This window comes from Capsicum annuum, chromosome 11, assembly GCF_002878395.1.
Source record: "Capsicum annuum cultivar UCD-10X-F1 chromosome 11, UCD10Xv1.1, whole genome shotgun sequence".
Lineage (NCBI taxonomy): Eukaryota > Viridiplantae > Streptophyta > Magnoliopsida > Solanales > Solanaceae > Capsicum > Capsicum annuum.
In genome coordinates, this window is record NC_061121.1 from 150353597 (window position 1) to 150367106 (window position 13510).

General features: G+C 35.0%; 1 protein-coding gene across 1 annotated transcript in view; it reads left to right on the forward strand.

Moving 5' to 3' along the window:
- The window catches only part of LOC107877695, a 19961-nt gene extending 15914 nt beyond the window's left edge, over positions 1 to 4047 (forward strand). Inside the window, exons 3-5 of the mRNA XM_016724386.2 lie at positions 2201 to 2484; positions 2575 to 2802; positions 3435 to 4047. Coding sequence (XP_016579872.2) covers positions 2201 to 2484; positions 2575 to 2802; positions 3435 to 3950 — 1028 coding nt within the window. The 3' untranslated portion in view covers positions 3951 to 4047. The remainder of the gene's footprint in view (positions 1 to 2200; positions 2485 to 2574; positions 2803 to 3434) is intronic.
- Positions 4048 to 13510: the final 9463 nt, after the last annotated feature.

Sequence of the window (13510 nt, forward strand, 5' to 3'; positions counted from 1 at the left end):
ATATTTGTCCATTAATTGCTAATAAAATGATCCAAAACCCAATATAACTTAAAACCTAAACTTTTCACTCTTCATCTTACTTTTTAATTTCAAGAGAGTTTTTCGCTCCTCAATTTTTCATAATTGAGTTTTTTCATTAGCACATGAGTGAAAAACATACTTGATCTAGTCTTCAATCACAATATAATTGTAAAAAATAAAGATTATAAAAAAATTGAGAAAACCCTAAAAAACCAAAAAATCAATCAAAACCTAAACTGAAAAAGTCAATTTTATGTTGGTTTGATATGGTTTATAATTTTAATAAACCGACATAATTGATTTAATTTTTATTCAATAAAAAACCAAACCAACCCAACCTATGTACACCCCTAGGAACAGTCATGCCTGTTCATCGAATCATTATGTCTTTTTCTGGACAGTCACAACTATCTGAACAGACATCTCCTTTCCTGAATCTGTGTTTCATTTCGTCGAAGGGTTGCATCCCTTCTGAAGCAGCATTTCACATTTCTGTACTGCATGCATGCACGTTAATGGAGGTTTTGTCGAAGGGTTGCATCCCTTTTGAAGCAACATTTCACATTTCTGTACTGCGTGCATGCACGTTAATGGAGGAACAAAACTGTTACCTTTGCATGCACGTTAATGGAGGTTTTTTCGAAGGGTTGCATCCCTTCTGAAGCAGCATTTCACATTTCTGTACTGCGTGCATGCACGTTAATGGAGGAACAAAACTGTTACCTTTGGATTTTCGGACTGCATTGGATTTCTTCCCAAATAAATTTTGTCTAAAAAGATTGATCTCAATGATCGATCATTTGACAAATCCAAACCCAAATTTGATGGCGAAGCCGAGCGAGCTACAACGCAAGACACCTCTTAGTTATTGCCTCACTTACCATGTGGAGTAAGTGTTTCTTAATATTAACACTTGAAAGTTTAATTCTCCCACCAATGTGGGAGAATTAGTAGACTTTTCATTTTTTAATACACTTTTCATTTTTGAGTGTTATCTCAATTTTTTTTCTCCACTTGGTTTCCTCAATTTCCATTCACACTTTTAATCTTGAGCCCAACAATATATATATATTCACGCTAGTCGGGTTATGACGTGCCGAGAGAACAAAATTAAAGCACAATGGATCACTTTATATAGATAATTTTATATGCTTGGCAAATACATCTTAGTAAATCAATTACAAATATATTCTACTGCCGTTATTAGTAGAAATTAGGGTGAAAATTATAAGCAAATTATTTAGATGGGTTATTTACAAACCTACACATCTTTCGTCAGGGCAATATGGTTGCTGACACCTTGGTGAAGCATGGCCGCACTTAGCTCATTCTCAAGACTAACTATCTAGATTTTCTACTTTCACTTCCCTATTTAATTTTGTTGCTTTTAATAAGGATTGCGCTACATCTACAGCTAGAGCAATCCAGTCATACAAGAGTAAATGTAACTTTCTTTAAACCCTTTTCTGAAGTATGGAAATTCGAATATATTGTACTAGGGAATAGGAAAATAATGGTTAAGTAATGGATTAGTTAGAGGCAAATTCACAATTTTAAGCTAATGGATACCACTACACCTATTTTTCGTCTAAGGCAACTGGTGCGGATATGATATTATTATCTATATTTTTTTTAAAAAAAGATTTCAAACGCACATATAGCGAAAATAGTGGATATAAATATTCCTGCTATGTAGCTCTGAGTAAAGACTAACATTCGATATTTTATGTCTTCCAAAAGCATTAAAAAAAATACACCAATGTCTTCCAAAAACATTAAAAAACACACCAAAAAACAGCGGATGCAAATACACCTGCTACATCTCGATAAAGACTTACCAACATCCGATATTCATATATATTATATAAATTACATAGTACATGGTAATTAACACTTAGTCATAGGTAATTAATGGACTTGTAAGTTGTGACCTCATATTTATGCTTGTTAATCACAGTAAACTGATATGCTTTGATCTTAAAACGTACGGCTATGTACTTACTTTGCATTGCACTCTTTTTTTTACTCCTCTCTAGGAGATTCCATCCTTTTTGCTCCCTTGGTGACTTGAACTCACTTTGGAAGTGAATGGTGCTTACCACCAGAACAACTCCTCTTATCGCGTTGCACTTCTTAATTAATCATATACTAATAATTGTTGAGAAATGTTTACATTCAGGTTCAAGAAAGTCAAGAATGGTGGGAGCACTTACAAGGACTCCACTCCAAGAAGGATATGTGAGCTATCCATGGGAGAAGCGAATGAATGAGTTGCTAGCTGTTCAAATTTCAAGCAGCTTTTACTCATTGCTTCTCTTGCCAAAAGCCTCAGACAAAGTTTCAATTCATTATAATGATTTAGAAGATACCCTTTCCAGAGCAAATGCTTGGCTCATTGCTTCTCAGGCCTCTGGTGTTCCCATTGTCTTCATGAATATCCAGACTGAGTCTCTACTTACCAAGGTACACTATTTTTTGCCATATATATTGAACAATATGTGTAAAATAAAGTTATGATAGTAACTAAGTTTCCTCTATTCTGTTTGCTCATAGATATCAGGGGAGACAGCTTCGTGTACTGTAAACGCAGGATCACTTTCTGATTTATCAAATCTTGCAAATGCAAGTTTGTATGGATTTGAAGATTACCATGGAGTGGATATTGGTGTTGTCCGGGCAGTTCGTCTTTGGTTTTCCCCACTTGGAGGAGAGATTCCTATTGATATCAAAATCAAAGAAAATGATGTCAAACTTGGATTTGCCATCAGCAGAACAGAAGAGGTAACTAACTTGCTTCTTTCTTCCATTATGATCCATATAATTTAACTTATATTCATTGAATTATTTTTCAGCATTAGTGTATATATGTAACCTGCCATAACAGGTAGCATGACTGATGACTTACTTTTCAAGTTTTTGTACATAGTTCCCCCATATATTTGTTAACTGTTTCAAAGAAGACCATAGAACCTTATCAAGAATTTTCTTTATCCGCAATTTCACCCATGTCAAGGTATCCAATTTAATCAAGTAGAGAGCTTAATTAGATGTGATATGTTAAATTCCATACACATTACACACCAAGAAAACTTCCAATAATCTTAGATCACATTTTTAATTGTTGTGATAATGTTCATTTTTGTCAGCCAACTTGACCAATTGTTTGTTCGAAATTAGTCCATGTTCTAGGGTTCTAGCCCAGTAGTATCTCAAAACATATGTAGTAGTATCTCAAAAATTATTTAGTATGGCAATCATAGTTTGATCTTAAAAGTAATTAGAACATACTGGTTAGAATGCATTTACTTAAATTACGTGATATCTTACTTGCCATATATTACCAAGAGTTCTAGTTTTTTGCTTTTCATATTACGCGCTGCTTATCTATTGACTTAAAAGTTTTAACTCCGTAGGGGTTTATTCACATATCATCAGTAATTGAAGTTGATGAGGATGCACCTTCCACAAGATCAGGCCTTAGCAATTTATACAAAGAAGCAATCAAAGAGTGCAAACTTTTAGTTGTATCAAGAATATCTAACCAAAAGGTACTTCCATGGATCGTTTCTCCAACTGGGGCAGTCAGGTGCTTTGACACCGTCTCTCTAAGCCAAAAATTGTCTTTGCATCGCCATGCAAAGGTTCCAATTCTCATGCACGTGTTTCTTTGGGACCAGTCTGTCCACGTGCCATATAGTGGTAACAAAAATCGGTCTAGGACTATTTCCCCGACTATGCTACCACCGTTGCCACCTGAAGTTCGGTTGGCACGCCAACCGAACGATAATCAGGTGATGCCATTGCCTCCAGAAGTTGAAGATGAGAGAGGAAGTCACAGTGATGAATCAGAACTAAGGCATGAAAGGGACACTGCTGGAGAATTTTCTTTTCGCTTCCATGATTTTTCTCTACCAAATAATTGGGTGTAATTATTTCTTTCAACGTTGTTTGATGTACATAAAGATGACAAGTTTTGTAACTAATGGTGATCAGTTTAAGGGGCATTTGTAGCAGCTTATTCAGTTATACCGCTATCGCAACTTTCAATAGTTGTACTCTATAAAATAACAAAAAGAATAAGGAAGTTTCAAGTGTTCTTGATCCTTTACAAACTATTCTTATTGAGGATTAGTAGACTAAGTGATAGCTGGATAGCTAGTTCCCAAGTTAGCTAGAGTTAGTCTGCAGTTAGTTAGTCTACTATAGTTAGTTTACTATTTTACCATAATCGGTGAGCTACTTGTGTTTATATAATATAGTAGTGTTTGGAGATATTCTCATTCACTTTCATTCAATAAAGTGAATAAGCACAGTTAGTTTCCACTTTTCTCTCTTTCCTTCGTTCATAAGCAAAATTCTTTCCATATTGCAGGATGGAATTTAACATGGTATCACAGCAACGGTATCAGTAGAATCTTGAAATTTCGTGCAACAATTCAGCAGGAAATCGTGAGCTTCTATAGTTTTTCTCAACTGCATTGATTTTTTGCTTCGTTTTCTCTGCATTTTGTTGTGTTTTCGACCTCCCTGCAATGACAAATGTGCGTTTTGACCACAATCATCCTCTATTTTTCGGTGCATCAGATACACTAAAGCAACACAAGTAGGAATCGAGCTCACTGGCATGAAAAATTACATTCTATGAAGTAGAGCTATGCGATTTGCACTTTTGACTAAGAATAAAATTGGTCTCATTAACGGACCGGTTACTCATGAAAAATTTGGGGCTAATATGGTGAATCAATGAGACCAAGTCAATGCCATAGTGATTTCATGGATATTGAGTAATGTAAGCAAAAGCTCGCTTTCTAGCATTCTGTTCAAATCTACTGCTAGCTCAAAAGTGGCGGACCCAATATTTTAGTGAGTTCAATTAGTAAATAGAAAATGATGGTGATAGTCGATAGTGTAAGCAACACGAGCAAAAGAAATGATTTGCTCGTTGCCCTTTTATTTGTTTCCTTTTTGTTAATAATATAATATCAAAATAAGATTTATTTTTTGTTTGAAAGAAAAACTCCGCACTTATCTTATTTAACAAAATTGAGAAAAAATTTAAAATTTACAAAAAGAAAAAAAAACACTTACATTAAAAAAAATTACAAAAAAAAATTGCAAAAAAATAAAAAAACTATTACATTTTTTTGAAATTCAGTTAACGTAAACTAAAAGACCATATACAACTTCATAAAAGATAGTTACATTATTTAGCAAATAATTAGGAAAGGGAGTATCGAGATTCAATTTTAAAAAGTGTAAATGTTTTTTAAAGTAAAATAGAGTTTAGATTTATATTGAACTTGAGTAACAATAGAGTGAAATAGACCAAAAAAACAACAAAAGAAAACATAGTTGATAAATTTACTAAATTTCAATTGGTCAATTCTTTCTTATTTTTCGGTAACATGACCCATCAAATGAAGCGATTTCCATACTGAACCAATGGCAGCAAAATTGTGATGTTCAAAAGTGGCTGAGAGGATTCGAACTCACGTGTCATGATCTAATTTTTCAGGTCATGATGGAGCCTATCATAACCCACCAATAGGCAAGTCAACCCGTAGTTCGAAACAGCTAGTAACGGATTACTCAATAATATAAGAAAAAGAATGTGTAATACATGAAATAAAGATCAATACATAGAAGAATCCCAAAACCTGGTGGTATCAGTACAAGAACTTCTAAACATAATAAGAGTACAAAAGTGATATATCAAGGAGAAATACACTAATATAACTTATCCTCGAATACAACTTAGAGACTAGTCTAATACATAGGAGAGAGATAAGTAATACTCCAAACATTAAGAGCTCACTCTAAGTCTTCGAACCGGGATTGTTCCGCACGATGCACACATCAACGGTGATAACTCGTACTATGATCTGCAGGATGCAGAAGTTGGTACTCAGTAGGTATCTGCCAACTGAGCTGCAAAGATAAAGCAGATATACACAACATATAAACAGAATGAAATCTATCCCCAAGAGTCCAGAAATCATATAACAAGTCAACGAGAATAATAAGGGACAATTATCCTATTTATGTCCAAAAGTCTAACATAACAAGAATAAGGAAGTATCAAGGTGAACTATCCTATTCCAGCTACATTCAATCTACAACAATACTATACTGTATATCCCAGGCCAACATATGAATAAAGGGCGAAAGAAAGATATATAGTAATATACAAGGTGAAGAAACGACTATAACAAATGAACAACGAAGGGAGGGATATATGATAGTACCATAGATTCATATATATATATATATATACATATAAACACGAGGTCATTTCAAAGAATAACCTATATCATCCTATCTTCATTCTAAGACCTTATTATAATAGTATCAAAATTTAAATATAATCATACTTAGGGTTTCTAATCCACATGGCTAGACATAAATAATTGTGCATAGTAATGCGATCATAAGATAGAAGAGGCCGAAGACATACCTCAATCCCAATACCGGATCAATGATCAATCTGTCATAGGCTAGCCATAATAATGATCATAACAATCATAATAACAATATCAATGACATCGTAAATAACCGGCTATTTCAGACAACTAAATACCTAGCCGAGCCTGTGCATAATCCCATCGCCCCAGGCTCGGAAGGTTCAATCAACATACAACAACACATGGCATATTCTTCACCCATATCTATGCAACCGTTCTATACCGATTAATAAATATAGGTGCATACTGGTGATAGGCGATGCGCATCCAGGAATGAATGCAAAGTACACAATCAATATTACAACTCATCATAATTTTCCTTATCAGGACCGTTATTATCGTCATCAACCTACGGCCTTGTCGGGTATCAATATATTATCAATATATTCTCTGGCCCTGTCGGGCATCATCATCATCACAATAGTATCCTCAGGCCTTACCGGGTATCAACATCATCACAATAGTATTCTCCGGCCTTGTTGGGTATTAATATCATCATACTAGTATCCTCTGGCCTTGCCGAGTATCAATATCATCTCAACAATCATTACCGAATAGCATACACTAAAAATACTTGTAAACATAGTCATATCACCATAGAATATCTAGCTAGCTAGCCAATATTTCCCATCAACTCGTTATTAGTTAACCAAAGGTTATTACAAAGAAGCCAATAGTTCATTCGTCGTCACACGACTTTTAGTTATTAGCCTAAACATTATCCATATTCATGAGATAGCAACTAACCACTATTTACTAAATAACCAACATCTAACATCTAGTCAAGGTTCATCACTAGACTGAATTGCCATTTATCTGCTATACATCATTAATAACTAATCATCCTATACCTGTTAATTATAATTAGACAACAACTATTTGTCAACTAACTATCCTTTATTAACTGACACCATTCATTAACTAACTACCATTTACCACTAATCCTTAATTAAGTATTCATTTATTAACCATTTAGGAACTATTTATCATTATTAACTAGTCACGTCTTATTACCAACATCTCTTATTATCTAGACTCATTAAACACCACTCATCGGCTATCGACTAATCAACGTCATAAACTTAATGATCAATATCAACTAATCTTTACCTATGCTAGACCCGACCTCACCATAAGTCACACATTAACCATCGCTAACTACCACATATTTATACTAAGCAAGATTCATTAACTAATACTTAGATTAACTAGCCACCAAGTGCTATAGTCAGTTAATGGATAACTAGTTACCTCATAGCTTAATCGTTAATTAGGAAGAACAATCATAAGATCATACTTCATATAGAATCACATAAGTTACCGATATAATAATCATGAATGTACCAAATCTATGCATGCCATCACCAGTATCCAATCAATAAAGTCGTAAGCAACATACCACATCTTTCTCCATCCCATACTGGAGAGATATGTATACAAACATATATATAAATCCATAAACTATAATCGTATCCTCTATAATGACAAACACTTCTTGGATATCCAATTATTACAATGACACGAACCTTGGCAAAATGACATATTCGAAATAATTGCAACATCATAATCATGGCCTTAGGCCCATATACATATCCGGAACTCATATCGATAATCATATTTATAAGACGTAGTATATCTTTAACCATCTCACACATAGGAGGCATCTCATATCTAGGAGGTATAATATAGATAGACATGTAATCATCTATAGGATATCTTATATCAAAAGGTCAAACATCATGACTATAAGGAATATCACCTCTCTAGGCTAATTACCTTATCTTAAAGGAACATCGTCTTTGTAGGTCCAACAATCATGACTAAAGAAAATTACAAATCTATAGGCCATCATCAAGTCTAAGAGTAAATAACATCTCTATAGTCCAATCATCAAGTCTAAGAGAAATAGCATCTCTATAGGACAATCATCAAATCTAAGAGGAAATAGCATCTCTATAGGACACATAGCATATCTAAGAAGAATATTATCTCTAAATGCCCAATATCACTTCCATAAAAAGTATCATAACTATAACTCAAAAGCCGCAATCCGTGAACATCAATACAAGTTACCAAGTCATGAAGTAACATTATTCTAAGGTTTACTAGCCTCATCTATGTATAACATCCGTGACTAAGTCCACAAGGATTAATACAAGTTTATGCCTAAGTGGGCTGGACGATCGCACCTCTAATCCTCAATTTCGTTAATTAGGCACACCATGCCCATAACTAGGCTAAGGTATCTAGTCCAACTTCTAAAGTTAAATAAGCCACATTCAAGCATAAGATAGCAACTTCAACTAGAAACAAAGGTACTCAAGTCAACTCTACCCAACTTATAATTTTCTAGACTACTACACTAGCCCAATAAGGTCAAATATACAAATTATGCTTCAAATGCTAAAGTTACATCCAAAACATAGATTTACATCATAACTATTCTATAACTAATCTAAACTAGATAGAGAAAGAAATAGGATTCAAAAGAGGTATAAACATGCCATTTTACGGGTCCCAATCCCTTATCTAAACTCCAAACATCAACAATCAAGGCCAAGTCATCCTACTCATAATTAAGCCTAACATCCATATCCACATGTAACATATATCACATATCATCTAAGGATAAAAGATATAGCACTCACCTATACTATTTAAAGTGGTAGAGAACGGTCATTGTCAATATCCCAACTCAAGTTAAAGTCAAATACACAAGGAGTGAAAGATAGAGTTCTAATCTTGTGTGTAATTAAGTCCTAAAATAATACCTAAAGTGTTAGTAAAGTAAACGACATAATAAAAAATGGGAGAGGTGGGGTGGGGGGGTTCTTGGTTAAGGGAGACTGTATTTCACTAGTAACATGATTTCACAAACTAAGCAACAAACTTTAATTTAACTTCGATAATTGAAGAATCTTGGGCTCATGTCTACCTAAGGGTAACTTAATTGTGGGTGTGTGAGATTTGATGCACTTGCTAGTAAGTTTCTAATATAGTAGGCTAAGTCCAGGACCCTTGAGGCTAATTTCTCAGTAAAACCTCAAAGATTTCACTTATTGACCTTTTTGGGTACCTAACAAGTGTGACAATCATATTCACCCACTACTTCAATTTAGGTACCCCTATTTCTAGGATGATACCCAAGGTAAAGTCAACTACAAAATCACCCTTATGTTTAAGATAATGAAAATGAGTAAAGTAAACCTAATAATTGTATACTGTTGCCTTGGTTTATCCTTCTTTCAAGGATGATGAAGGTTCCTAAAATTCACCAAACCCCTCTTTTAAGGATGACTTAGGCTTTCAAGAGCATGGGGTTTTCACCCACAAACCTATGTGGGTATTGGGGTTTTCACCCCCAAAACCATGTGGGTATTTGGGGTTTTCACCCACAAAACCCTACTAATTTAACCAAGCAATAGTACAACCCATTAACATCTAACTAGCTTGTACACAAATACATCGCAACCCATAACTAATTTACACCTTAATTCAACATAATCCCAAGACTAAAAGATTTAGCTACTCATGAATAAAAGAAAGAAACACATACTAAATGGGTTGTTCAAGGCATCCATTCTTCACAAATACCAAAATCTAAATCTCCAAATCAAATTTACAATTCTTGCTTAATTTAGGGTTTCGATTTCAAATTCAAAGTGTTGCTTCTCTCTAGAATGCCTAAAATGGGAAAGGGTTTTAAGCTTGTAAAGAATTTTGGGTCGGCTATTAAAAATTATGAAACTTCCCCTAAGCTAAATCCCACGTGACTGCGATCGCACCAGATTCACTGCAATCACGGCTATCGTGACCGCATGTAGATCAACGTGATTGTGGTTGCTGACCATCTTGACTGGCTACGATCACAGCCCTCAGTCGTGATCGCGGTAACTGAGGCTTGTTTCTGCTCCAAGTATTCCAGCTGTATTTCCTTTCTCTTCCTTTGATCTTTTTTAGCTCAAGTCCATATATTTCCATCTCATAATTTGTATGCCTACAAAATATGGATATTAGTGCATTTAATCATACATAGGTCTCTTTTATTCATTCGAAACATGGTAATGTGCATGAATGTTGAGGGTAAATGAGTGGTAAATTCACCGCTTATCAACATCCCTAACTTAAAGCATTGCTTGTCCTCAAGAAACACCACCCCTTATTATGATACTATGCACATTTATGCCCACATTGAATGACCTAAATGATCATAATGACTTCAAGCTTAGTTAATACCACAATTTAGCTCTTCAAACATGGGTAAAACTATTTTCACAACACCCCTCAACATAAAATATGATTTTTCAAGGATGCAAGAGACTTTAAAGAGCAACTATGCAACAATCACTAATACTCTAAAATTGACTCCTGTTTTACCCCAACTACATTATACTCCTTTTTGCCCCATTTTTTGGGAGATGACAAAATTACCCACCTTGACTTATTTACATGTCTCCTCACAAGTGTAGAACACTCTCTCTCTCCTAAGAACTCTCAATGCTAACAAGCACCATGTCATAAGCTTACCCCTATTTTTAATCGCCACTATAATGAAAATACTAGGTTGGGAATCATGAAGGGATTTTTGTGCTTGTAACATAGGTTCGGGGTAGGGTAGGATATATTTTAGGAACAACATGGCTAAACCCTCTTTGAACATCTACGACACACTATTCCATCCAACTTTTGATCATGGGGCACTTCTTTTGTTTTCACTCTTTACACATGTGCCTACTTTTTATTTTATTGGTTCACTCATTTTCCTTTCCATTTCTTTTTATTGCACCCTTAGTACTTCTCTTTCCTTTGTTGGGTCCTTTCCTTTTCTTATTTATTTTTCTTAAAACTTAAGCTCATAGGCATTTACTTACAACTTCGTGGCCCAAAGTTACCTTTTTCAATCATCACCATCCCTAACTTAGGCTTTTAGCCTCAAGTTGTAATCTTAGGTCAAGGAGGGTAAGGTTCAAAAGAAGGATAAAGATTGAAAGGCTCACGACTTGTAATGTGTTTGCCAAAGAAAGGTCTAAAAGCTTAAAGTGGGTGACTAGTGATAATATCTATGCAAGGGTAGGCTTTTTTAGGCTAAAGTGGAATTCTAATGTCGCAAAGATGGCCTAAGATCATCTCCCCAACCAAGTAGAATCAAAATTAACCTTGAGAGACTAATGGGGCAAGTTTTAGATAGTACAAGTACACATGAGATTTGGAAAAATAAGCTCACCACACACAACATGTAAAATTTACCAAGGAGGTTCAATTGCCCCTTACACTAGACACAAAAATATAGTATCTCCCAGTTTTCACAAGTCAAGATTTCAGAGTCACAAATAGAGAAAAATATTTCTTACAAGGTTGCTCACATCCGTGCCCTCAATTTTTGAAAATTTTCGGACGGAGGGGGGTGTTCACTTTGGATGGGCACCACATATAATTTGCTAATTATGGCACCAACCCAAGCCTTGATCTTACATTATGGTTTTCGTATGGGCCAACCAACCATATAGCTACTCAATATTCACCATAGGTATAAATGCGATCCCAAAATCGAAAATGCTACAGGTACTCAGACTTCTCTTGCATTTATGACTTTGATGCCACGAGTACTAATACTTCCCTTATATCCATGGATCTAAACACAAACACGACGCTTTCCCCTTAAGAATGTCTTCACTCAATCTATCATAGGGAAAAGCATATCCGATATTTTCATAAGTAAACTAAAGAAAAAGTAGAAATCTAAGAACAAAATAACTAATCCATGCAAATGTTGGCATCATTAGAGTGCTCGAATATTACAACCCAAAAAATAAAAAAATAAAAGTTGTTAAAAAAAAATAACAAAATATCCAAAAATATCAATAATATAGGCCCAGAACAAATAAATATGGAGGCATGAACCCCCAACTAGAGAGGTGGCAGTGTCCTCACTGCATAAATAATCAAGTATAAAGAGAGATAAGGGTGCTCCCTAAAACCACATCAAGAGCTATTGTCACTCTCAGAATCTCTATCATCATCAGACTCCTCAAGATCGGACTACTCGGTTGGAGCCTCATAATCACTCTCCACTTGGGATGAAAGAAGTCGATCACGGGGTTTTAGGACCTTTCAAAGGCCCTTCACACCCTTCCACATCTAGTAAAGATCATATTTCTTTTCTTCTTCCTTATGACCATATTTTCATATGCAACCCACAGATCACAATATGACGCCGCTAAGGATGAGCAGGCTTTCCCAATCCTAGTAATGGTAGCTCCCTATTTCTTCTGGTCCTCTTGATACTTTTCATAATCGACCTGTGACATATATAAATGTCGAGTGGTGGAGGGCTCTCCCAGTCCCTAGGGTAAACTTGACATGAGCTCCTTGATGGTTGCAATATAAACTCCAATGTCCTCAAGAGGCCCAGTGGTGCATAGCCTATAAGACTCAGGCTCCTCACATGTTGAGTTTCCCAAGTCAATCTGTAATACCCCAGGAAATTTTTCGTTGAAATTTTGTGCGTAAACGTGTTGGGTTCTATCTTCTAGAATGAATTATAAATTTTTCATGTGGAATATCTTATATTATGACCCACCATTTCGTAGAGTATCAAATAAGCTTTCCAAAGATATATGGATTATCCAAAACGGACACCCGAGCGATGATTTATGAACATTCCGATCGAACCATGAATAGTAGTGAATAGTAAAATGTGCAGGAAAAAGTACTGAGGCCTGGAGTATTTTTGCTCCAACTTTAAACGATCACAACTCCTTGTACATAATGATCTGGGTGATCTACTATATATCAATAGAAATCTCTTCAAGTCCTCTTTCCAATGAAATTGGTTTCATCCAATTTGTTTATTGTAGCAAAAAGTTATGGTCGATATACTTCAGCCTATCAAAAGTGAATTTTTGGGTCAACTTTAAACGAATATAACTACTGGTACACAATGATCTGGTTGAGATACTATATATCAATGGAAAGACATGAGAGTCCTCTTTCTAATAAAATTAGTTTCATCCAATTTGGATATTGGA